The sequence below is a fragment of the Triturus cristatus genome, chromosome 5_1 (genome assembly GCF_964204655.1).
Source record: "Triturus cristatus chromosome 5_1, aTriCri1.1, whole genome shotgun sequence".
Classification (NCBI taxonomy): domain Eukaryota; kingdom Metazoa; phylum Chordata; class Amphibia; order Caudata; family Salamandridae; genus Triturus; species Triturus cristatus.
This window is the reverse complement of record NC_140587.1, coordinates 520,037,029-520,064,778: the sequence shown is the minus strand read 5'-3', so window position 1 is coordinate 520,064,778 and position 27,750 is coordinate 520,037,029. Positions and strand designations below refer to the sequence as shown.

The following is a 27,750-nucleotide window of genomic DNA, read 5'->3' as shown; positions in this document are numbered from 1 at the left end:
CAATTATCAGAGAATACCTTCCGCAATTTGACATAATTGAGGACTCGAAACTCAATCTCTAGTGTTCTCGGGATTTTATTATCAACATAAACATCTGCAGATATAGGCACCTTAGTACAAGGCACAACAGGTAAATAGGCACTAACACAAATGCTACTCTACGAAGAATCCGCATTCGGGTAAATATAAACAAAAGTACAAATTCTAAAAGCATGAGGTAGATAACTACCAAGCCAATGTCAATATTAGGAATCATTAATCCAAAACATCTCTGTCCCTATTCTATGCTACATGTCATCCCTACTTAGCATTCCCTTAAGACTCAAAAATCGTAAAAAGGTGTCAGAAGTGAAACTCCCTAAGAAGTCTTCACTTAGAGAGCTTGATCTACCATGCTCCTTCTAGCTCCTCGCCCACCTCGTCCTCTGCTCCTCTCTACCTCTCCTCTCCTCTCCTCTGCTCTCTCTCAACTCTGCTCTCCACCCTCGGGGCACTGTCCCTAATACGAAACCCCAAAACATAGAACACGCCCTCCAGCACACCTCCTCGACCAGGTCTTCGTCCAGTACTTTTCCATCCAGTGCTGTCCATCTTCCATCGTCCATCAGCTTGGCCTTGGGTCCCAGACACCGTCCGCGCTAGGAGTTGCGATTGGCACATTCCAAAGTACTCCCATGTCTGGCTTCCCCCATAATTCAATTCTTAGACAAAGACCTTTTCTACTAACGAACCAACTGTCCTTGCACCTGCGGTGAGATCATGGGATGGAGAAATACTTCGCATCTTTTAACTTTGCAATTTACTGCAGCCCAAAACCTCCACTAGAATAAATCATTGCGGCCTACCGCATTTAGCTAACATAAGAAAATAACAGGCCTTTCTCCTCGACGATATATGTGCATTCGGGCCTCTACTCGGTTAAACACGCTATTAAATCACATCCTAAGCATTAGTACTTTTACTTTCACATACATGAATAAGCGACCCACCTAAGTAACCTTTTAATCAAGTCCCGCGTTTAACTAATACATTGCATTGAACGAAAACTAATCATCATGTAATTTACTGAATACATTCACAATATAGTTTCACATCTCTAACGCTTCTATGTTACGATATAGCTGATACATTTCTTAATACATTTCGCACGACATCTCTAAGTATACATTGATTATATGCGGGTGCCAACTAATAGTGTATATGGTGCACCCCTACAAATTTCAAAACCTTTAGGCGCTACATCATTACTATTACATTTTCTGTGATTAAACCCCATTTAAAAGAATCATTCAGGCAGGAGTTATCCCGTTCTTTCCTGGCATACACGTTTTACATTCCTCTTCTATTTACCCACATGAAACAGATCACTGATTAGACAATTAGAAGTTACTCAGCACAAAATGATTGGCCGTGTGGCCCTATGACTGATGGGCTTGCTCTTAAGGGGCAGAAACATGTGGACCTTATCATAGAAACTAGACAGGTACCTAATCCCCTACCCGCCACTCATATTTCAATCTTGTCTAATGAGACAATGAGTAAAAAACTGTTGTCCCACAAGATACAATTTTAACTGTAGGGCCCCATTAGACGATCAAAAACCACACCTTCAAGAAATAGTATCCCTGATGCAACAATCAGACTTATACATATATACATTCACAAAAGGACTCATGATAAGCCTACCACAGCAGGATTTGTTGCAAGCTGGGTGGGACTCCAGCAATGAAGAATGCCACTGAAGGGCATATTTACAAGCCCCTATCGCCACCACAATGTCACTTTTCTCGACGTTGGGCTGGCGATAGGGGCTTCGCCTTATTCACAAGGCTGCGTTATGCCACTTAACGTGGCTTAACAGGCCTTGTGAATAAGGCACCCTTTCATGCTATGCTTAGTGTGAAAGGGGCGGGCAATGAAGATGAAAATGAAGAATATTTTAATCTAGATATCTTTCACTTACCCTGATGTTATTGTTTCTCCTAGATACTGCTATGTGGATACTTGGTAGCAATGAGTGATGTGGAGTCTACCTATGCAGATTTCATTGCATCAGGAAGAACAGGCCGCCGGAATGCCCTCCATGACATCCTCGATTCGCCGGAGAGCGCAAACGCCAGTGAATTAGCTCAAAAGCTATCAGGACTGGACATAAATAAAGCCGGTAGGTTCTTTTTTTTATATTCTTTTTTTTATTGGTGCATAATTTACAATCATATATGCAATAATTACAATTCATTGGCAGAGAAACAGGAAAACAAACAAGAATGTAAAAAGCAGAGAGTAAGAAAATAATGCACTATTTTATTTCCCCCCCCCCCCGGAATTGAGACACACCCCTCCCTCCCAACCCACCCACAAGGAGTTGAACTCACTTAATTATCTTTAGTTTTTGGATAAAACGAAGAAATTAGTTGGACATTTGGAGTTTACCTATTCTTCTCAAGCCATCTGGTCAGCGGTGCCCACATTCTTAAGCCTTTAGTTCGAGACCCCAATGCCCTTTTTTATAGATGGCTTTTTCAAAATTATAATTTCCCAGTAAACGAGAAAGCCATTGGTGAAATCCAGGGAGGGGGGGTTGGATCCAGCCGAAGCAAGGCATAAGCGAAATATCGCCATGCCAATAAACACAAATTTTTCTCCTGGCTTCCTTTGCAGTTCCTGGTCCACCCCAAGTCCAATCAAGGACGGGGAAAGGAGACAGTCAACCCCCAGCACCTCCTTAAAAAAGTTAGAGATCTCTTGTTTCAATTTACTTAGAGAGTCACAGGAAGCAAAGATGTGATTTAGATCCGTCTGAAATAATGCACACCAGGGACATAGAGTTCCTCTTCCAGTCCCCCATTTAGCGATCTTTTTTGGGGTGTAGTAAAGTGAAAAACAGGATTAATAATATTGAGCCTGAAGCCAGGCCGGAATTAAAATTTGCTATGCTAACTCAACTGAGTAAAAAAATAGATTATCCGGAATTCCTATCTCTGCTTTCCATTTTAATGCTCGTGCCTCCATGTCATCCGGCATTGATGAATTGAAAAAGTTATACACGGCTCCGATAGATAACGGTCTACTGTTTCTTAAATTATCTATTATATAGTTATTGGCAAAGCCTATTGGGCCACCACCTTTCTTATTTAGAAAATCCTGGATTTGAAGGTATTTGTAGAAATTCCTCCGATCTAATTCATACAGCTCTTTAAAATTTTCGAAAGAGACTATACCGGTTAGAGAATAAAAATCACCGACCTTGGACAAACCGCCATCATGCCATCTTTTGATAATAGGATCTTTAAAAATTTCCTGCAGATTGGGGTTATTACAAATCGGTGTACAGTGATCGAGGCGACCCAGACATAACAATTTTCGAACTGATCTCATGATTCTATGCCCTCCTATCAAGGTTTTAAAACGGACATTCTTATAATGGCTGTCATTCAAAAATCTCCAGACCCAACACTATGCGTCAATGCTCATTATAAGTTCTATAGGGGATGGTACTTCTTCTGTAATGCTGTCTCTTGGCTTATCACGTATAAGAGTTAGATTAAATAATAAAGTAGTGGCACAATTGTAGTCTTATATTTGGTAGGGCCAATCCTCCCCTTTCTCTTGGTAAAGATAAATATTTATATGCTCTTCTGGACTTTTCATATGCCCAGATAAAGCGAGAAAATAAATCTTCAATTTTTTTCAAGCAATTAGTGGTGAATTCTAACGGGATTGCCCTTAAAAAGTACAAAAACTTAGGGAAAAAAGCATTTTGATTATATTACATCTTCCAATAATCGACAGGTGAAGATTATATAATCTCACTTGTTCGATTTTTGTTTTGGCAATCAAAGGATCAATATTAACATCAACAATGTTATCTACATTGGCCATAATATCAACTCCAAGATATGTTGCCTTTTCCACCTGTCTAGGGTCATTTATCAAGCTGATATTATTGCAAATAATTTGGGTTTTAGTGCTGTTGAGGGAATACCACGAAAGCTGCCCAAATCTCGCAGCCTCTGCCTCAATCTCGACTATAGCTGTTTCAGGATTAGGGGTCGCTAGAGCAATATCGTCGGCGTATGCCAAAACTTTAGTTTCCCAGCCATGGGATACGATAGGCCTAATAATCATGTTGGTTTCCAATTGTCGTAGAAAGGGATCTATATATATTGCAAACAAAAGCAGCGAACTCGGGCAACCCTGTCGGGTGCCTCTCATTATTTTAAACGTCGTGTGAGTACACCATTTAAAAAAAGTCTTTCACTGGGCTGGAAATAGATCATCTTAAATGTCTGTATAAGTCCCTTGCCTATTCCGACCCTTGCCAGGGTCTCCCATAAGAAAGACCAGGAGACCCTGTCTAAGGCCTTTTCAGCATCCAGCAACATTAGTGCTAGCGGCATCGAATAGTGAAATTACGTTTCTAATATTGTCTGTCGTGCCACGCCCTGGTATGAATCCATGTTGTCGGGTCAAGACTACCTTATGAATTACAAAGGCTAAGCAAGTGGTAAGGATTTTAGAATAAATCTTACTATCGGCATTTATCAAAGTTATAGGGCGATAGGAGCCGGGTTCCAACGGTGTTTTATGTTTTTTAAGAAAAACTATAATTTTGGCTTGTGTCCCGAATTCTGGTGGTCTTCCCCCCTTAAATACATGCATAAATAGTTGCAGCATACAATCTTTCAGCTGGGTCGAGAATTTCTTATAAAATTCTAGGGGTATATTATCTAGGCCAGTGGCCTTGCCACTTGGGAGACTGTTAATATATAGAAAAATATCCACCCATTGGGGGAGTTCCGCAAATTGTTGCTGATCCTCTTGGGAAAATTGTTCCATTGGAATCTGATTAAGATATGTCATAACATCTCCCAAATGGCCAGGTGTGACCTCATGATATAGGTCTTAGTAATATGAATAAAACACATTACGGATTCCCTCTGGGTCTGTGGTTCTCCCTCGCATAGGGTCATTGATTTCTGCTATTATGTTCCGTGTAGCTTTTTGTCTAGCTCTAGTTGCATGGTGATGCCAGACCTGCTCACTACACTCAAATGCTTCCTCCCTCCACACTGCTAGTCTGTCTGCAGCTCTTTCTGTTATTGCCTCCATAAATGATGACTTGGCTACCATCACTTTTGCAAGTGCTGCCGCTGAGTCACCCCCATTCTGGAGCACTGTAATCAAGTCTTCTTCTGCAGCAGCCAAACTACCCTGCATATCATTTAGCAAGCAACGCTTTTTCTTATTCAGAGATAGCGAAAAGCTAAGTCTCCCCCCGTATTCCTGCTTTCAGCGTATCCCATACCACTTCGACCCCTACACTCCCTATGTTCTCTTTAAGAGAGTGGGGGATCCACATCCTCATATGTTCACAGTATTCTTCGTTAAAAAGTAAAGATCGTTCAAAGCTCCACTTGGTCATGCCCATGTTTTTATACACTGTCCCTTTGAGTTCTACTACTAAAAGATTGTGGTCGGCCAATATACGTGGGGCTTTCTCAATTGAGCAAGCATGGAGACTAGTGTGAGATGCTAATATAAAATCTAATCTTGCATGCCTATTGTGTGGAAACTAATAAAATGTAAAACCAGGATCCGTGTGGTGCAGCCAATTCCAGATATCTGAAAGTGCCTGCTCGCGACAAAGTTTCCTCAAAGCTCTAAATACCTCTGGTTTCCGACTACTATAAATCCAATCATGTCCAATTTTGATTGGCTGGCAAGTTTATATTAAAATTTCTGCAGATAATTATGGGTATTGGCCAGGCAGCTAATTCTTTATTTATATGATCGAATATTGCTGTGTCGTCTAGGGTGCTTCCATAAATAGTACTTATAGGGAGTGGATCCCCATTGTCTCTACGACATTCTGTGATTACCAACCTCCCATTCTGATCAACTACCGTTCGGGTGAATTGAACAGATCGATTAGCTGTCAAGATTGCTACCCCACGTGTCCTTGAATTTTGTGTCGTGGCCCCTACCAATGTGTATCCAAGTGTTTCCAATAAATACATCTGAGCTCTTTCGATATGCGTTTCCTGCACACAGATAACATCGGCCTTCAGTAAACGGTGCCCTGCTGTGGAATTCCGCAGTTTTTTACGATCGTCAAGGCCGCAAATGTTAATTGTAGCTATACGCAGTTTACTCATTAATAATAACTAGTTTGCCCAAGAAAAGAAAAACCAAAAACCAAAAAACTAGACCCAAGGTGCCAACCCCTTCCCCCCCCATGAACCTGCACCCACCCCCCTCCCACCACCTACCACTGAGGTTGCCTGGCACTACATGAGCCAGGACAAGGGGATCTGAGCAGTCGTGACCCTGCGCCCTCCCCGGTCCAAACCCACCCTCCACTATCCCTCCTCTGTAAGATAGCCCTGACTAACTAGCTATTTCTATGCAGTAGTCATTGCTATTGCTAGTATTCAAACACAAAACCAAAATAAATTCCCCTCCTCATTTCCTCCCCAAGCTAATCAGAGCAACCAAAATAGATAACTATTGATAGAAGGGGAGGGATGGGATAATAGAGCCAGGAACTATTAGCAGTATAAGAACTCTACATTAATGCATTGAGAAATTGTTCTTGAGTCTTTAGTCCTTAGTTTTTATCTCCTCTTCGATCAGTAATCTCTCGTAAGTAAGCCTGGGCCTGAATTTCAGATATGAAGCTTTGCGTAGTCCATTTGAATATGACTTTTAGGCGGGCTGGATTCTGTAGATAAACAGCCCCGCACCAAGTAGTTGAAAAGGAGCAAAAAGCTGTCTCAGCCTCCATCTACGTTCAACAGTGGCATGGGCGAAGTCAGGCCTGGTGAAGAAGGTGATACAATTAAATTCTTTCTTGTTTGTTGGCCTTGCTAGATCATAGAGTAGCTGACGCAGGGGGAAATTCCCAAAGTATAGTAACATTGCTCGTGAGTATTGCGAAGAAGAGGTAGGACGTTTGGATGGTGTTAGTAGGAAACGATGAGCACGTTGTATCTCCTTGTCCCAGTCCCAAGAGTGTAGTTCCGGGAAGGCTCCCTTAAGGAGCGTGATAATAAAAGTCCTGGGATCGTTCCCTTCCACTCCCTCGGGAATACCAAGAACGCATAGGTTATTGCATCGTAATCTGTTCTCCTGCTCCTCAACTTTCAGCATTAGATCTTTAACTATGCCAACATGTTCATCTCCTTGCGTCTTCAAAGTGGCGACATCCTTCTCAAGATTTTCAGTACGTACTTTGACTGAGGCCATTCTGTCTGCAATTTCAACACACGTTCTTTCCTTACAGTGCCTTGTAATTTTTGCATGGCGAGGCGTGACCTTCGGTTGTCTAGTTTGACCTCCTCTTGAAAGCTCTTAATTGACTGTAGCACTACTGCAAGAGTAGGTTCACTCTTGATATCGGCGACTCCATCCCCTGCACTTCCTGTAAAAGTGCGGTTGCCCACTGAGCACATCGTTGGGTCGGACCGAGTTGATAATTGTGAGGCAGAGTAGTCCCATCTGAGATCCGCCGTGCTACCTCGATCGGGGGTCTCACACCTCTTGTGCTGATTAGCCTTTTTCCTCAAGGATTTTTTTTGTGCACAGGCTTTCATGGACAGTTCTGAGTCTGTGCTGGTGTTCCAGTTATGACTCCCTTCTTCGCTGGAAGCAGCTACGCTTACGTCTGAGATTTCAGATTTATCCGTTAATGAATAAAAAATTTCCATGTTATCCAGTGTTTTTGGCGGGGGGCCATGAGTCTTTTCATTTTCTTTGATTTCACTGGAGATAGCAAGATCCTTGTTTATTGTTCCAGATTCCCCAGCAGCGCTAGCTTCGGGGTTTTGTGGGTCATCTGGGGAGCAAGAGGTAGGAGGTTTAAGACTAGTCTCTTTGTGAGTCATTTCGAAGCTGGTAGCAGGGGTTGACTGTAAAATAGGGACATTAGGTATCTCAAATGTGGCTTCGGGGGAAACAACAGCATTAATAGCAACAGTTTGTTCATTCTGGCCCCCTCCCCCAGCCGCTTCGACCGTCAACACACTATGCGTTTTTCCGTCAATCGGGCCAAATATGTTGTAGATAAGTGGCTGGCCAATGTTAGCATTGTGAGCGGCTTGGCCAATATCAGTGGCTTTTGGGATTTTCATTTGTGTTTTTTTCTGTTTGACAGTTCATGTCATTTTTGTCTACAGAATCAGATTTTTCAATCTGCTCCCTGTTTTTTGCCCCACGCGTATCAGGACGTTTTTTGGTGATTTTCAGATATTGCGGGGTTAGGCTGCAATAAATCATTACCCGTGGGGGCTGTCAAATGTACACTTCTGCCTTTAAGCGGTTTCACCCCCCGCCATCCTTACTTGTCTGACTTCTGAGTCCTGGAAACAATGTATCTTCCGCACCCAGACTACGGACCTGGGGCCGCTGCAGCTCCTGTGTGTCAAAGTTTATTCCCTCAAGGTCTGCAGGACTCTGTGGATAGCCGATAGTATCCTCACCAGGGAGCGCGTCACAGGGGAATCCCGCTGCAGCTCATCAAGAGTTGAAGATCCAGGAGCAGAACGAGCCGATACCGCCGATGACCAGGGAGAACGCTTCACCGCTGCATGGAGTTCAACCCGTTCATTTTGCCCAACGAGTGTCACCAACGATTTGCAGGTAATGAAGCTGATCCATATATCAGGCTTTATCGGGTATTCTATGGTGATTTATGGTAGCATATCAGGGGCTTCAGACATCTTTTGAGGATCGGACCGGCGGAGCTGCGCAGAATCGGCGGCTACTCTAGCCATCTTGCCTCGCCCCAGAAAGCCGGTAGGTTCTGACAATTTAGAACACAGCTGTGATATTGCTGACAAACATGACATTATGAAAAATATTTTTCATATTATTGTTACGGCAGCAAAATATATAAGGAAAGATTAGAAAGCCTTATAACATGGAAGCAGGTGTTCATATATATTTTTAGATTTTTAATATAGTTAATTATAGAAATGTTCAATAATGAAAGCTCAGAAGTGGAAGGCAAGTTCATGTAAAAAGTATTCATAATTATACTCTAATACCAGAAGTACTAAACTTACCTTTTACACATTCTTATTCTTAGCTAAACTACTATTCATTATACAATAGTGTGTAGAGATAGAGGAAAAGGAAACAAAAAGGAAAGCAGGGCTGCTGAAGGAAGAGAATCAGATGCAATGTAATGAAAAATATACATTTATATTAAATAATATATTGGGTGCATAGGTTTTAAAGGGGTATATTGTAAATAGTAAAAGAGCCTATAATGTGTGGTAGTGGCAAATAGCCGGGCGTAGGATACTATATCCATTATTGCATTTAGATAATACAAATCAATATATGGCTTTTCCACGCTTGGTAAATTCTCCATACCCACTTACTCAACCGGTTGGTATAAAGTAATGGTTTGTTAAAAAAAAAGTAGAATATTCCTTTTTCAAGTATCATGGTGTGAATACATGATGTGTAACTGCTTTGTGGGGGCGGGGGACATTAGATACTGGATCCTCAAATCCCTTATTGACTAATTCTTAACTGGCTAGGGACACCAGCAGATGTTGAAACTTCTCCCCAGAGAAAATATTTAAAAAGCATCTCCATGCTGCACATGACTATACTGGTAAGAGGCATATCTAGCAGCTCAACCGTGGATAGGTTTCCATTCCCATGTAGGGGAGGACAGAACATGACCAAGAAGCCTTGCTGTCCGCAAAACAAGACAACATTGTCATTTAGAATTTAGAATTGTTGGATTACTACCTTGATTGTGGATCTGGAAAGATAATGGGCATCAAGCGGGTCTGTGAGCCAGAAATTCTTTCCCATTTTATATTTTGGACTTTCTAAAAAGTACTGCCATGCTCCAACTCTATCTCTTTGAGCATATTGGCAGCACAGCCATGGATGGAGCCAAAAAGGGAAGTACTGGAGACTGAGGCTTCATCAGCTGTAGCTCTCTGCCAATTGGGCTACAGTGATGATGCTGTACTTCTTGATATTGACACCAACAATATTGTGGTAAAGGAATATTGAGGACAGAAATGTGAGTGACAAAATTTTGAAAGGTAAGTGCATATCAGAAAGTTTTATTTAATATTCCTAACTCCACATCTACATACCATAGAGACCTATGTATCACGTAGGTACATATATGTGGAGTTATGTATAGAAAATGTAGTCTTAGCTGGCAATAGTTTTCTTTAGATATTATGTCATCGATATTCTGGGTTCGATAGTCAGTATGTACACCGGTAAACCTGGTGATGTGGTTGAGTGATGTCATTCTCATGTACACATGCTTCAGTTTAGTCCCTTCCACAAGCCTGTTTATTTGCAAAGGCCTTAGTGAGAGAGAGCCTGAAGCCTGCCCGAGGTCTGTAGTTGGTGCACCAAACAACAGCATCAGTGGATTTCAAAATATCCTCTGAGAAGGCAGCCGATATGGCCAAATTTGGGAACAGCCAGTCAGCTTCAGGCAGTTTCAAATGTATACAGTGTCTGTAGGCCTGAGCACAGGTTGATACCAGGCACTCCATGACTCCAAGTAACTAAGGATGCAATGCTCTAACCCTGGCCTTTTCGTTTTTTTAATCCCTGTTTTCAAATGTGTTAGTTCAAATGAAGTGAACTGTGATTCCAAATCCCAGAATGCAGTTAATTGTTTAACAATAACCAACAACAAGAGCAATGTGTCTTTAGTGGCATTGAACCAGTGGGTAACCTTTCTGAGGCTTGTCATTTGTTCCCTGCTTTGACTTGTCTCCGCATCGATTAAGGTAACTTTCATCTACATACCTAGATGGGTGGTTCCTCAATCACATCTGTGCTAGTGCAAGAAGAAAGCATAATTCTTGCCTATGCAGAGCTGTCAAACGTGGGGGCATATCATCAAGCGGCAGCGATAATTATCGCTGGCTGCGTGTAGCAACTGTCAAGGGCCTCAGTGCCCCGGGTTTTAAAATATCGCCCGAGACATGGCTCGGGTTTCGGGATAACTTCCCTCCTCAGTAGAGAAAATAGTTAGGGGTGGAAGAGAACTTCATGTACCAGCTTCCCATGGGGCAACCCGGAGGAGGAGCTAGCGGTGTGCGCTCCATTGCGAATGTTTATATAAATGGCTCTCTTCAGCTTTGAGCTGACGAGCTCCTGGACGACGCACCTGCGTGCCTGTGCGGGCACTGAGGCCCTTGACGGTTGCTTGGCGGCCCTCTCTTCCACCCCTAACTATTTTCTCTACTGAGGAGGGAAGTTATCCCGAAACCCGAGCCATGTCTCGGGCGATATTTTAAAACCCGGGACATGTATCGGGTCTAGAGATCATCTGTTTAACAAGTACTTACTTGCACCCACTGGGGTGAACCACTCAGGAACTTCATGTACCAGCTTCCCATGGGGCAACCCGGAGGAGGAGCTAGCAGTGTGCGCTCCATTGCAAATGGTTACTGTTTGGTGTCTTGCTGTCTTATTGTACCCTCAATTTTGGTGATCCTTTCTCCTTCCCACATAAGAATGACCCCTTCCTAAAATGGCAACCCTTTCTCGTGCAGTAAAATATAGAAAGGACTGTTGGCAGTCCCTATCATAGAAAGCTCAGAAGGACTTCACTCATACAATTACAAAATAGCATCTCTGATTGGCCAGCCATCTTGGATTGGTATTTAATCCCACTATACTTCATAAAGGCTCCACTAGGCACTACTAAGAAAACATTGCACGGTATTCAATTCACCTGTTTTCAATGCCGAAGTAACCATATCCCTATATAACAATGGGAACATTCTTATACAATCTGTTGACTGCAATCTTGAATGCTTTGACGAAACCTTGATAAGGAACAAAAATAGAGAATCAAGCATGATCCCCTCTAAATCAAGTTTTCTTCTCCCGTACATCAATTGCAACACCTACTTCATCCACTCCCAATGTTAACTCATCATCTATACCTCAGAGAGACTACTTCCCTATTTCCAACGATGGAACCGTAGTGCTGGTTCTAATCCAGGTTTTCCAAATGGTGTCTCCTGCCTCTTTCTTGAAATCCATGTTTCTGTCCCACCTCCTCTTCCAGTTCAAGAGAGAATTGGAAATTATGCCCTCTGCTCGAGAATCATTAACCACAGCAACATGACGAATTGCGGATTTAACAATCGCCCTCTTTCCAGCAAATGAACTCCATCTACTAAACCATTTGTTGTCCAAGTAACGCCCAACTCAAGCACTACGTCCCCCATCCCACCAACAGTGCCCGACCGACCACATAAAACACCCGCAGATGCCATTGATTTGAGTCTTCTTTCTACTCCTCTGCCTAACATTACCACTACTTTATTTCCCTCTAACCCTCTTTCTCCAGTCTAGGACCGCAGCCTATCCTACACTCCCAATTGTTTTGTAGACAGTCCTTCCCTTAAGGACAAGCTCACCAATCTCAAACATGAACTTCAGCTAGTTAACTGTGACCAACAGAACCCTATAAACATAACCCTGAAGCTGGAGAAGCTTTGGAATCCCAGCCAGACTGCTGAAACTTACACATCCCTAGTCACTAAACAACCAAATCCTCCCTCAATTGATAGACACTCCTTGCTTGAGGTTTTTGACCACAAAGAACCCTCCCATCTTCCACTTGCAATCAAGACCCCTTCCCAGTTTCCACTCTAGACTCCAGAGGGTTACCAATCTTCTATCTGATGCTGACTTTCATTCTCTTTTGCTGTCATATAACACCACACAAATAGACTCTTTACTCTCGCTGGTCAATATCAAAACTATTCCCTCCAACCCATTAAAATAACCCAGACTCAACTTTTGAACTGTAAACAAGCATAATTTACTACAGGTCCCAATAAGTCACAAAGAGGCGGTAGTAACCAAATCACATATCAAATCTATGCTCCTTAACTGCAGATCTGTGGTAAAACACGCTGCTGACATCACAGATCTCATTCTCGGACAAGACCTTGGCCCCCTGATCTTAAAAGAAACGTGGCTCAATGACACCTCCTCAACCATTCTGGACATTCTTGTGCCTACCAATTATGACATCATCAGAGTAGATAGATCCGAAAAGTGGAGGAGGTATTGCATACATCTAACACACTATGCTCACCCAAAAGCAGGCCTCCAATATATTCCTGTGAATATTTTGCCATCAAAATTTGGAACAATGACAAATGTCATGCAAACTCCACACGATTTACCACCCCCGGGAAATAACCTACCTATTAATTGAACAATTAATGGAGATCATCTCTTCTAACACAGACCAACCCACTAACCAGATCTTCTCTGAGGATTTCAACATTCACTGAAAATGCTCAAATGATGCCTTACTGAACACCTTCAAGTCCTTCCTTACTGAACTCAATCTTACCCAATCTTGTAATAGCCCAACTCATAATAGAGAATCCACCCTTGATCTAATCATTGCCAAGAAAAATGTCATACAAGTAGAAGCCATATCACCATGTGACTGGGCCGATCACTATCAAGTATCCTTCTTCATCTTGGCCAATGTACTGATTAGACAATGTTCAACCTTGCAAAACAAAACAATGGTTCAGTCTTTAGAAAAATCCACATCTCTGATCTAACTTCATGAACAAGAATCTCCTTCCTCCACCCTCAACATGACAAATGTGAATGACCTCACTGATCACTACATTCATTCCCTGTCAGACATACTTGATACAATTACTCCGAAGCAGCCTCAAAGACTACCTAGTAGACACTCCAAGCCCTGGTTCGGCGGAGACCTTATTGAGGTCAGGCAGAAATTAAGACTTGCCGATAGAGCATGGAGAACCTCTCCTTTTTACAACACACCCCAGCACCTGAGGTCAATAAAACATTATTATAACAAGCTCACACATAGCTCTAAAGCAAACTAATTTAGGACAAAACTGGACAACGCAAAAAATAGACCCAAAAAGCTTTTTGAAATCATCAAACAACAGGCTAGCATTAGATCTAACCAACACCTGATTTGATATTTCCAAGTTGAGAAGATTTCTCCGCTCATTTCACTGAAAAAATAAGGAAGATTGATTCAGATCTATTTTTTTCCTATCAATATCCACTAGTCCAGGCCCGTATTCAATCCCTCCCTAAGCCTCCGAGGATGCGGTCACCTGTCGCTGATGTGACTACAAAAAATAGTGCTGCATAGACTAACTTCAAACTTCTTGAAGAAGCTGAGAGACTCAAAACATTAATAGCAATTAATCCCTCAACCACTTCAAGGATCCTATACCCGCCAAACTCATCAAAGTGCTTAGAGCCTCCATACTCCCACTTTGGTCTAGGATTATCAGTGCATCTCTCTCCCACTGTACAATACATGATTTTCTAAAGATATGAAAAGTTACCCCAATCCCAAAAAACCTAGACGTCGACTTGTCTGACCGCAACAATTTTTGTCCTATTACTAACAGTATGACACTAGCAAACCTACTAGAGAAATACATACACTTACAACTCTGCAACCACATCGTACAGTTACAGCTCCTTGACCTTTTCCAATCCGTCTTCAGAACAGGCCATAGCATGGAAACAGCTCTGTAACACATTGTAGATGAACCTTGAGACTACTTCATCAGAACAAAACCTGCCTACATGAACTCCTTGATCTCTCCTCCACGTTTGATATAGTCAAACATGACAACATGATAGACGTTTTGGAGAAGAGGATTGTTTATCTGGTCCTGTCTTGAGTTGTTTTTCCTCAGTCCTTCATAATAGATCTCAACGAATCAAAGTCAATCAAACCCTGTCTGACATCACTCTGGTGTTGACTGGTGTCACCCATGCTATTCAATTTGCTCTTTGAACCATTTACCGAAATTCTTACACACTCAAATACACAGTACCACATGGAGGCAGAAGACATACAATTCTAATTGAAAATTTCCTCACCTGAAGATATCAAAACTCTTAATCACGTTATGCTAAGCACAGTTGTAGGACTTGGCCCTTTTTGGCTAAAGTTCCCTAAATGTTTTGCTTTCCCCCTAGACCTTTTTTCTGACATGGTTTTGCCAACTAAGATGCTTTGGGCACTTTGCCACTGCTGATCAGTGACAAAGTGCAAGTGCTCCCTGTGTAAAGTGTAATAGTAATTGGTTGTCAATGATTGGTATGTTTGCCTTACTAGTAAAGTCCCTAGTAAAGTGCACTATGTGTGCCAGGGCTGGTAATGCAAATGCTACTAGTGGGCCTGCAGCACTAATTGTGCCACCCACTCAAGTAGCCTTAAAAAGGGAACTCAGGCCTGCCATTGCAGTGCCTGCACGCAGTTTGTTAAACTGCCATGTTGTTCTGACAAGTGCACCCACTTGCCAGACCGTACCCTTCCCTTTCTATGCACATCAGACACCCCTATGGTAGGTCCAGGGTACCCCCTGGGCTGGATGCAGTGCATGTGAAATGTAGGACATGTACTAAGGTGTGTACCATGTCCTGACAGTGAAATAATCTCCATTTCGTTTTTCACTGTTGAAAGGCCATCTTGCCCATGGGATAGAGTGGGAAGGCTGTGTAATATGTTTTCCAGCCTATCCTCCCAGAGGCTTAAGATGGAAAGGTGAAGTTTAGTGTGCCTGAACTCACAATGTAATAACACATCTTTTTATGAAGGTGGTTTTTGCACTGTGTGTTTAGAAGCCACTCTTTTAGAAGTGGCTGGGTTTTTGTGCTCTAACATTTCTGTGTGTCTCTGCCTGGTTGTGGATTGACTGTCTGGATTTGAAAGTGATAGGATCTGGGGGATGTTTTGACCCAGGGGAGGAGGTGAGACAGCAACAGGTTGACCTGCATCTGGAGTGTAGGGGGAGGAGTAGCCCCTAGAGGTGAAGAGGCCTGGGTTGCTGCTATAAAACAATTGTCCCATCTCCTGCTGAGTGATTGAGAATCCAGACCCCCACTAATCAAAGGAAGAAGGTGTCACTGGCAGGGAGGCACCCAGAACTGGTTTGAACAGGAGTCAGTGCCCCCTGAACACAAAGACTTCAAAGCCATTGAGGGGTATAACTATGAGAGCTGAAGTCCCTGAACTTTGGAGAATGGCTTGATCAAGATTGAACAAGACTGGAGCTACTTCATGGTCAAGAGGAACCTTTGCCAAGGAAGAAACACCTGAAGAGACTGAAGGAATGGACTGACCCTTGCTGTGTGTTCTGGGGCTGGCCTGCAGCTTTCTGTTTTAACCAAGGAAATTCTAAAGGGACTTTGCTGTGTGCTGTGTCCCCCTGCTTGAAAGGACTTGGCTGTGCTGTGTCCTGAAGTAACTTATCCCCAAGGGCCAGAGTTGAGCTGGCTCCCTGTTGCGGAAACTCAGGAACACAAAAGTTTCCAGGAGAGTCTCAGCGCCACTGTGTGCATGTGCTTGTGGCAGCCTAAGACCCTCATAAGAAGTGCCCTGTGATCGTGGGTACCTGGAGTCCAAACGAGGATCAGCGAAGCTGTGTGCATGTGCTTTTTGCAGCCTGAACCCTTTATGAGGATTGTCCAGTTATCGTGTGCACCGGAATCCAAGTGAGTCTCATCTACGCTGTGTGCATGTGCCTTGTGCAGCGTGAGACCTTCGTGAGGATTGCCTTGTTATGGTGCACACCCGGAATCCAAGTGAGTCTCAGCGGCGCTGTGTGTGTGTGTGCTTTGTGCAGCTTGAGACCCTCATGAGGATTGCCTTGTTATCGTGCACCCGGAGTCCAAGTGAGTCTCATCGGCGCTGTGTGTGTGTGCTTTGTGCAGCGTGAGACCTTCGTGAGGATTGTCTTGTTAACATGCACTCGGAGTTAAAGTGAGTCTCAGTGACGCTGTGCGTGTGTTCTTCGTGCAGCCCGAGACCTTCGTGTGGAGTGCCCGGTGATAGTGCACCCGAAGCTCAAGTGAGTCTCAGCGACGCTATGTGTGTGTGCCGTGTGGCAGCCTGAGAGCACTGTAGCAGTAGCGGCCCGGACCAGCAGCCCCGGAGGAGCTGAGCTGCCGGCCCGAGCCCACCGTTGCCAATTCACAAAGATTGCTTCGGAGGCCCAAGTCTCTGTGTTAAAATGTCAAATCTGAATTATCTGTTTTTTTTAATTAAGCTGTGCTTCATCCACTTTCACCCCTGTCCTGTTTTCAGCCTGGCTCTATCCTTGACACCACACCTGCATCAACATTGGTAAATAATCTAGATTGAGACATTGTAGGCTGAGTAAACATGCAAAGTCAGCACAAAAGAACAGCTGATGTCCGCAGTGGGTTTCGTGTGTTTGTTAAAAAATGGTAAAGCCTTAGATAAAGTTTGCTCAGATAGCCTATCTTATTGTGCAGCTTAGGACGCGACAGTTACACAAGGCACCAAGGTTGTTGATTCTTACTGATTGTCTCATTTGTGTGTTCTTCCCAAATCTCTATTTACCTCTGGGCGTTCCTTGTCTGTGATCTTTACTATAAAAACCCATGTAACCATCATTCAGTGTGCTCTCTCCTTGGGTATCTTGATGGAACTTGTCGGCTGGAGACCCATTCATGAATGCTTAATAAATGACCTATGGTTTGACTTCGCTCCAGTGTCGATTCCTCCTTACTTGTTATGAACCCGTGGCGAAGTGGTGACCCTGCACCAGCAGATTATTAATTAACCTGTTCCACAAATGGACGAGGAGAGGAGAGTGAGTTCGCTCCCCCCAGGTAACGTGTGTCGACTCCTGGGGCGGGCTGCGGGCTCGGAGGGAGACACTCTTGGCCTCTCTCTCGTTCGGCAGCGCGATCCTCTGCTTCGGCTCGTATCGCGGCCCGTATTACCAAGGGCGTGGCAGTACTGGGGCGGAGTGTGGAGCTGCACTTTTTGTTACATCATACCCGTGTTGGGGGCAACTGTTGGCAGAGGCTGACTGCGAGTCAGAAGGAGTGGCGGTGAGACCGCCTAAGGCACAGTGATCGGTGCAGGAGTGTATTATGCAATATCTTATTTCTGCATAACGGAGTACCTGATTAGTGTATTACGCATTGCATTATTCCTGCATAACTAACTACCTGATTAGTATATGACGCATGGCATTATGTCTGCATACGAACTACCTGATTGTTGTATGACACATTGCATTGTTTCTGCATAACAAACTACCTGATTAGTGTATTACGCATTGCCTTATTTCTGCATAACGACATACCTGATGGTTGTATTACGCATTGTATTATTCTTACATTGCAACGTGTCTGATCGTTGCGTTACGCATTTCATTATTTTTACATTACAAAGTGCCTGATTGTTGCGTTACGCATTGCATTATTGTTACATTGCAAAAGTGCCTGATTCTAGCATTACAAACTGCATAACATGGTATTAGGATTACAGTGGAATGTTTAGAAGTGCTCATTAATATCGTCAGAACTTAAAAGGGCTGGCTGGCCTAACAACCAGCCAGGAGAAATATTACACATACTCATGTGTTGGATTCATATTGCGTGGTCTTATCATATATCTTTTTATATAAACTGTATACACATTTTTATAAAACTCGTGTGGAGTCTATTTGCGGTGTCATCATTGGGTTGTTGTGAGCGTGGTTGCAAATACTTTACACATTTGCTTTGAAGATAAGCCTGGCTGCTCGTGCCAAGCTACCAAGGGGGTGAGTGGGGGCTATCTCAGGAGGTGACCTTCCTTTCCCTGACATGGAAACGCGAGCCCCTATTTGGCCTACCTCGGCCAACCAGGGATCCCAGGTATAACAACAGTCAATTCGGAAATTCTCCTGTTAGTCCCCTACAATCACTCTACTCCTACAAATGAATGGCTCAAACAGGTTACAGCACTCAACTGCACCCCACATGTACTAGATGCTACTAGATCATTAGGCATTTTATTGGACAAATACCTGAATATGCAAGATCACATCAGTGCAACTACCAAAGGACCTAATCTCCATTTGAACACTCTAAGAAAAATCAAACCTTTTTTATCCCTAGATGGCTTTTAGTTATCAGTCCAATCCCTAATCATCTCCCACCTAGACTATGGGAGTGCCACTTTTCCAGGCCTACCCAAAGCCAGACTGGCTCCGATAAGTGCCACATTAAACTCAGCTGCTAGGCTCATCATTGGATCCATTAATACGACCACATCATACCTGACCTGAAACATTTCAAATGGCTCCCGTTCGAAGACAGAATTCAGTTTAAGATAGCCTGCATGACCCATAAGGCTCTTCATCACAACACTCCTGTCTATTTGACTAAAAAACTTAAAACTATCGGAAGAGAGTCGCTCCCTGGGAAGCTCTAACTCTCTATTGCTGAAGCCAGAGGAGTTCAATAAAAAGAAAACGTATAACTGCTCCTTTTCCAGTCTTGACCCAAGAATACAAAATGCAATTCCTCCTGAAACTAGATCTAATCCTTTGACTACCTCCTTCAAACATGAATTTAAAAAGCTGTTGCTTCAGCGTGAGTTACTGATTGGGTCCATGTGTCCTGATTTCACTAAGTCGGGCAACCCTTCCTATATTCATCTCTGTATCCTGTGTATTCTAAGTTGTTTTGTTCTCATTGTATATATATTGTTTCTGGCTATTCTTTTTTGCGTGTGTTGATACCACTTATTCTTATTTATTTATTGTTTGTTTTTTCAGTGTTTAACTTGGTTTGCTATTTTTACAGTGCTCTGATACCCGGATGGGTCTTGTTCGCGCTATATAAAACTCCTTAAATAAATGCAAAAGTATAGGCTAAAAGGATAGTCAAAACACATCTTACAATTATTTAATACCATTGGGGACAAACTTGTGCATCAAAATGAGTGGGCAAAATACTACATTTCTCTCTGTAAATAGAAGTAAATGCTAAATGCTCCCAAAAAAAAATATCATTATGCATTTCTTAGAAAATCTTAAATGTGAAATAGTTACACAACAACAAATGAAATTTACACATAGGAATTAGTTTACAACTAAGGAGAAGAACCACAACAATATAATATATCCATAGATCATGGGAATGTAACTTTTTTAGTATGTCTGAATACGGAAATTCGTACTATTGGGATCAACTGTGATATGTATGCTAGGTGGCTAATGGGACTTCTGACTTAGTAGAAATCCTATTATTATTATGGTTGTTACTTGTTAGAGCCTAACAGTTTATCAACCTTGCCTATTGCTATTTATTAACATTTACTATCCCTCAGCTGTAACCTGGTGGCCTTACACAGTATAACATCAGTCTCAGTGTACTAGGAGGTGAACTGGGAGACAATATGGAGCAAAATTGTATCTTAGCACAAGTTGCTGAGGCTCAGTTAGGGGCAGACATACTACTGCAGAGATCAAAGTCTAAAAAGTAAAAACTGGAGGAACACTGGTAAAATATATTTTGTTACCAAATGTCACACTCCGCCCAAGCAAGAACAGGAGTACATTTCAGGGTTGCAGGCAGAGGCTACCAGCAAAGCCCAGTCCAAATTCCAGTTGCCACTACTTAGCTGGGAGGTATTGGAAAAAGGTCTCCTGCATCTTTTTATGTCCATATAGCTACACCCAAGGTAAACCAACTGACTCTTGGAGAGTCCACTTCTTTGTCTTGGGAACAAGGGGGAGCAGGTCCAGACCTTCAGAGTTCCTCATAAGTCACGGAGAGCAGGTCCAGTCCTCTTTTGTTGTCCAGCAGCTCCAGAAAGTGTTCTAATGGGATCCCTTGGGGGTGTCACATTATTATTATTTTTTTATCTCTTTTATTGATTTTGTTTTATTACAACAGTAACAACTACCATCAGCATTACATATACTGCATGCATAGTTCTTAGGCAATACCTGTTAGACACATTTGGGCAAGAGTAGTATGTCAATCCCATATACCATATTCATATAGACACAATAGCTCCAAGTAGATCATTATAAAGCAGCGTTTCCTTATAGTGCCCAGTCTTCATGGGTAGTATACATGAATATCATTTTCCCGGTAGCAACACCAGGAACCCGAAGCCGCCTGTATAACCAATGTAAGCTGTGGTTGTGGTAACAAAGGGGGAATAGAGGGAGCAGAACTTGGAGTGGAGCACCTCGATTTGCCAGCGCGCGTTGGCGTGATTGTTGCTTGTTGCGCCTGTTCCCTGCACATTGAGCATATTCCCACTACCAGTATACCTATCTGGAGCATCAGTGTACAATGGCGGATGACATAGTGGTGGTACTGGAGGTACTTAAGGCCCTTCTAACATGCACAGTGTTACTCGTCCTTGGGGGTGTCACATTCATGCCTTGCACTAGCTAGTGGGTGGGAGTGGTCAATGGGTACTCCCTAACAAATGGAGTAAAGGTTCCTAGGGGCAATCCTACCCACTTTTTTGTAGTCCCTGTTTGCCTTACTGAGCACAGACCCTAAATGTCATGCTTACCAGCATTTTGAAGATGACAAAAGTCTTTGGCCACTCTAAACTTGGGCTTGGAGGGTTGTAGGTGTGTTGGAGTGCAGCATGGTAGCCACTAGAGTCCACCCACATTTAAAACTAAAATCCAGTTTGTATCAGGCACAGAACACAACAAACACAGAGACAGTGGTCTGGTAAGACAAAACCAGAGTCGTTCAGCAACCAGACAGGAAAGACACAATGTAGGTAAGTGGATTATTAGTAGGTGGGGGTATTCACCTTCAGCTAGTAATAATACCACAATCGCTAATAGGTCCAGTCAGGTTTAAATAATTAATCCTTGCTCAACCCCTGGTAGCTTAGCAAGCAAGAAGTGAGGCTTATCTTAGGAGACAGTTATGTGTAAAGAATTTAATATCACCAAAACAGTATATAACTAAAAGACACAACACAATACAAATCCAACACCAATTAATAAAAATAGAGAATATCTTTAAAACAACACCAAAATGAAAAGAATTCAAGTAGAGAATCAGAGATATGCATTTTTAAAGATTAAATAAACATTTGTGCTATTCTAGTTTCAAAACGCTAAAAGCACCACTCACAGTTATCTGGTCGCGCTGGACCGGGACAGAGTCAAAGATTTAGACTGACCGTGATGGAAAGCAGGACGGATAAGCTGTGTGCTAGGTCCTGGTCAAAGGTTTAAATTCATACTTAGGGGCCGATTGCCATGTTGTTAGGAATGGCTCTGGATAGGATTCAGTATTGCCGAATCCGATTCGAAACACTTGTTTTATGCCGAATTGTACAGTATTCCCAACGACTGATTATGATGTCCAGAAACTGTATGAGCAGTCTGAATCGGTTTCGAAAGGCAGTGGGTCAGTCCGAGTCTTTCGGAGCCGAATCGTTCAGGTCAATGGACACAGTTTCCAGGCAAGCGATGACGATGACCGATTCGAATACCCATTCCGACTCGGTTTGCCTGAGACGAAGCGGCTTTCGGAATCTGTCTTTGGAGGCCTGTTGCAGGTCCCCCTTCACTCGGAGGTGTCCGAATGTGGCCCATGGAGGTACCCAAAGGACCCCTCTTCTCAACCATGCACAATGTGGCAGGCACCATGGGGTGCCCGCCACAGGGTGCAAGGTTTTTCCCAACCACCCCTTTTTCCAATAGGAGCCTGTGTTCTCGGTCAGAACACAGGCTCCCATTGGAATCAATGCGAGTCTGACCGAGCGATGTTGGGAAGCATCATAATCGGTCGTCCAGACTATCAGGACATGATTCAGGAGGAAACAAGTCCAAAACCGATTTGTTCGGGACAGATTCCTAACAACATCGTAATCTGCCCCTTAGTCTTTTTCTTTGAGCTTTCTCTCCTCATGGGCTCAGCGGGGGATCTTTGGGCTTCTCTGATCCAAAGTTTGATTCAACCACAGCAGCCTGCTGCAGCACAATGCCTCAGTGAGCCTATGGAAATATTTGTCCTCAACGTCGAAGGGCTTCGGAGGTTTCAGCAGGACAAACCAGCGTGGTCAAGGAGTCGACGAAAGCGGCTTGACTCTCGACATCGATCCGGTCTCCTCCTGGAGCTTTTCTGCAAAACATGGCAGAAAGTTTCCAAACATTGAGATCTGGTTGGTTCTGAGTTCTTTTGGAGAAAATAAGGATCCAGTAGCTCCAGCAAAGGGCTCAGATATGCTGGATTGCCTCTTGGTGGATAGGACTCAATTCCCCACAATGCACCTGCACAATCCAGAAAAAATCTAGTTGCAACTGGTCAGCTGGGGTGATCCTCTCCAGCTCTGCAGGTGACTTTTTCCAGCTCTGTTATACCTGTTGCTGATCAGCCCAAGCCTTTTCCTTTGTGGAGCCTTATGAGTGCAGCAGGTGCAGTCTTTCTGAGTGCAAGCCTTCTGTGGTGCAGTCCAAGGGTCCAGCAGAGCAGTCCTTCTTCTTCTGATGTTACAGGTAGTGTTCTGAGGAGCTCCTGCAGCTCTCCCATAGTTATCCTCTATTCTAGGCTGACCTAGTTACCTCCCTATACTATGACCCCTTCCTGTGAAGTATTGCATGTTTTTGACCCTGAATGCACTGTTCTCCAAAAATCAAAATGGAGAAAATCTCTCTTGGTCTGTGTGTCCGTGTGACCCAACCCAAAGGTGTGGCTAACGTCTGACTACACTCCGCTTCCAGCCCCTCTACTAATCTAATTAGGGGGGCTTCCAATCTGGCTGGTTATAAAGGAAGTGGAATTGGTCTGGGTCCTATGTCATCTGTTTCCCTGCCTTTGAAATCCAGCTTATCACCACAGACCCCTTCCTCTCCCTGGCTTCTTCAGAAAGCAAATCTCCTCCCACTAGATGGCTGTATTGTTACCTACTCAGGGAACAGCTTGTCTCAGGCTGCCAAAGGCTGACCAATCAGAAGAGGCTGCTACAGGGCTGTTTTAGCTAACTTCAGGATAGTAAGTTTTAAAAGTAATTTCCTTCATTAGTTACATTAAATCCAACATTGGCAAGTTATTGGATTTATTGTAACCATTATTTTGATACTTTGAATGAGATGTCTGGCTAGCTCCAGTCAAAAGTTAGACTTTATTAAGTTTGGGCCCTTGTGTAACGCAACTGGGGCTTATGTAGAGTGCTCTGATACCTAATACCTTCGGGTCAAGTTTGCGCTATATAAAACTCTGGAAAATAAAAAATTCAAGTCTTCCGATGTTAGCCTATTAGCCTAGCAGCACTAAAATAGGGGGAAATGACTTTGGCTGTTTTTACTTACATGGGAATATAAAACCTCTTTATATTGTCCTTGCTTTATATAACTATGCACTCTACTCTTGGGGCACATCTTAGGGGTGACTTACAAGTTATACAAATGTAGTTTGGGGCTTTGGAAGTACTTTTAAGTCTAAAGTAGAATTCGCACATTGTTTTATTTTAAAACCACCTTGCAAGGCAGGCCTGGATTTAAAATAGCACCATACACCACAGCAGTGCAAACGTATATGCATTAAGTCCACTGGTGCCTCTACACCTACACGCCTTACCATAAAATAGGGACTTACGGCTAGGTTGCCCTTGCCAATTAGAATTATACCAATTACTATGTACCTTTAAAGGACAGAGCACTGGCCCTGGGCCTGGTTAGCAGAACCCAGGGCACTTTCAGAGTCACTAACCACCAGCATCAGTTCAACAAATGGGGGTGCTCAGGACAAAATGGAGGACTTTTCTACATAGAACAAATGTCCGGGTATCCTGTTCTCTCCCTTTTAAATGTGCCAAAGTGTCAATTGTGTCTCAACAGACCTGTCAGTCAGAATGTGACACTGTGGTATCAATAGAATGCCCATAGCACCTATCCTACATCATCTATTGAGCAGAGAAGAGTCATCTCTCCCCTTCAGGTCAGCCTATTGCCTCCTGGGAAGAATTTCACAGCTCGTTCACACCTCTTCCTTTCTAGCTGGTCCCATTTCAAACATACAGTATTAGTATTTTAATCTTTACTGTGATTTGCTACATTGGAAGCTAGTCCTGCCATAGTGAAAATAGTTTTTAGGGCCTTGTCACTGTAGGGAGATGGCAATATCAATATTCTACCTGTCCCACTTTTTTAAATACCATGCACCCTTGTGGGATATAAGGCCTACATAGGGGTGACTTAATATTTGAAAGGGAGGACTTTACGTGTCAAAAACAGTTATTTGGACAGGTCGCAGCACAGGTTTATACCGCAGCAGTCAGGCTACACCGGGTAGACCTGTAGTCATGCTTGCATAACTACTGTAGTGGATGGCACAATAGGTGCCACAGTTCACAAGTGGGAGTAGACTTCCAGGCTCCCTTTCTGTACCATAAACTAGGGACTTACAAGCAAGTTAAATGTGCTCATTAGAAATAAGCCATTTAAGGATGTTAGCCTATTAGCCTAGCAGCACTACAATAGAGGGAAATGACTTTGGCTGTTTTTACTTACATGGGAATATAAAACCTCTTTATATTGTACTTGCTTTATATAACTATGCACTCTACTCTTGGAGCACATCTTAGGGGTGACTTACAAGTTATACAAATGTAGTTTGGGGCTTTGGAAGTACTTTTAAGTCTAAAGTAGAATTTGCACATTGTTTTATTTTAAAACCACCTTGCAAGGCAGGCCTGGATTTAAAATAGCACCATACACCACAGCAGTGCAAACGTATATGCATTAAGTCCACTGGTGCCTCTACACCTACACGCCCTACCATAAAATATGGACTTACGGCTAGGTTGCCCTTGCCAATTAGAATTATACCAATTACTATGTACCTTTAAAGGACAGAGCACTGGCCCTGGGCCTGGTTAGCAGAACCCAGGGCACTTTCAGAGCCACTAACCGCCAGCATCAGTTCAACAAATGGGGGTGCTCAGGACAAAATGGATAAAATGGGGAGCACAAGCACTTTACTCCTGGTTAGCAGGGGTAAAGTTCACAGAGTTATAAAATTAGCAAACATTGTATCTGGCAAAATATCTGGAAACACGCTCGTCTTTAGCGCGTCACTGTTCACCGCACTTTGTTCCACAGGTGCTTCTGTTTGTCAGAGTCGGTCTGATGCCTTAATCCAGAGGAGGTGTCTTGTGTGCTGGAGTGTCAAGACTGTCAGGGTCAAGACTGATTTGCATATGGCTGGGCTCAAACTGGAATGGCATGGTGAGCAAAAAAATGATGGATTTAGGCCCAGATCTCTGTACTGGGGTGAATGTATGACATTGTTCTGCATTCTGTCCATCAACTGTTGTTTTTGACGTGTGGGCAGACAGATTGCCAAACTTGGGTTTCTTCTTCATGCGATATAGAATGCCCTGATTTCCCAGTGGATGGTGCAGCTTGATCATATAAATTCTCCAATCTAAAACAGTGGTGTCTCCATTGGGAATCACATGAATTTACCAATCCAAAATGTGGGAGTGTCATGTGCCTGAGTTAGGCCTGGTGAGAAATAGTGCCAATTTACATGTACAGTGTTCTTACCTAAAGTTGCCTTCCCTTTGTCACATCGACTTTTGACACACATTTGCATTTGTGCCACTTGGGTTAGTTTCTGAGAAACACCGACCTTGCTGACACGAAGGAAGAACATTGTGAGAACGCTACCATACTGCCTTGGCATTATCTGCAAGGCCCTCATGTGTCTGATATAAATGAGTTTGTTATCAAGTTCATATGGCAACACAGCCCTCTGTGGAATACAAACAATGGCAACCCGATCACAATCTCGGCCCAAGGCAAGGTTGCTGAAGTAAGTAGACTTCGGTAGAAATGACAGCAGGCACAGCAGGTAAGGTAGGCGTAGATTTATTCAAGAGACAAGGTGGGTAGCATCCAACTCCCGGCTGACCGAACTCGTAACTGCCGAGTTCAAACCCCGCCAGGTTCCAGCCACAAGCATAGAACATTCTATGCTTCTAGAAGGCTACCAGGAAAGGACACAAAGGAAGGGTTAAATAATAGACATACATTCAAGTGTAAACATTACAACACATCTTACCCCTTACAAATAAACAAAAATCACACACAAGAGGTATGTGATAAGAACGTCTACAAATTAACACAAATAGTCATTCAAATAAGTAGGGGGTCTACGAATTCTACCCAGGCGGACTCCAACACCGGGCAGAGACTCTTGAGACGCCACACTAGTAGAAGCTTGTGAAACCTGCTCACAAGAACCACTTTGCAAGGCATCACCGCCCCCTTCGTTAGAACGAGAAATTGAAGAAGGAACAGCATTACCCTGAACTGAAGCAGAAAGCATATACCCCGTGTTGGCCTCAGATTCCAAAACAGGATGCATAGGGAAGTTAGGAGAAGAGGACTTTTGATATAAAGCGATTCTCCTAAGATTCCACTTCTGCCCATCATCCAACACCACATAGTCTTGAAAGACTTACTTAACTCTGTATGGGCCCTTGAATTTTGCAAGGCCCTTAGTAATCCTGCCAGGTTTAACTTTAATTAAATCACCACAAGATATAGAGCTTGGCAAATCTCGCTTACCACACAGGCCAGAACCACCATTGTTAACATCAGAAACTCTGTTCTTAATCCAAGAAGGAGTCAATTTAGTGCTAGGGCGCCTCCCTCGCATTAACTCGAATGGAGACTTCCCTGTATGCTCATGCGAAGTAGTACGATAAGCCCAAACCATGTCTTGGACCATCACATCAGTAAAACCCCCTGAAGCAAGAGACATTTGTATAATCCCCTTCACCACTCTATTAGCCCTCTCACAAACACCATTCCCTTGAGGATTATACAACGAAGTACGATGGTGTGTTATGCCACAACCAGATAAAAAGGAACGCATTTTCTGTGAAGTAAGCTGTGTACCATTGTC

At 43.2% G+C, this 27,750-nt stretch overlaps 1 protein-coding gene across 4 annotated transcripts in view; it reads left to right on the top strand.

Moving 5' to 3' along the window:
* Positions 1 to 27,750, top strand: part of PKIA (cAMP-dependent protein kinase inhibitor alpha) — a 300,663-nt gene that overhangs the window by 258,224 nt on the left and 14,689 nt on the right. For all 4 annotated transcript variants that reach the window (XM_085605387.1, XM_085605388.1, XM_085605384.1 and 1 more), the window contains exon 2: positions 1,987 to 2,164. In XM_085605387.1, the coding sequence (XP_085461513.1) occupies positions 2,014 to 2,164 (151 nt within the window). In that variant the 5' untranslated portion in view covers positions 1,987 to 2,013. The remainder of the gene's footprint in view (positions 1 to 1,986; positions 2,165 to 27,750) is intronic.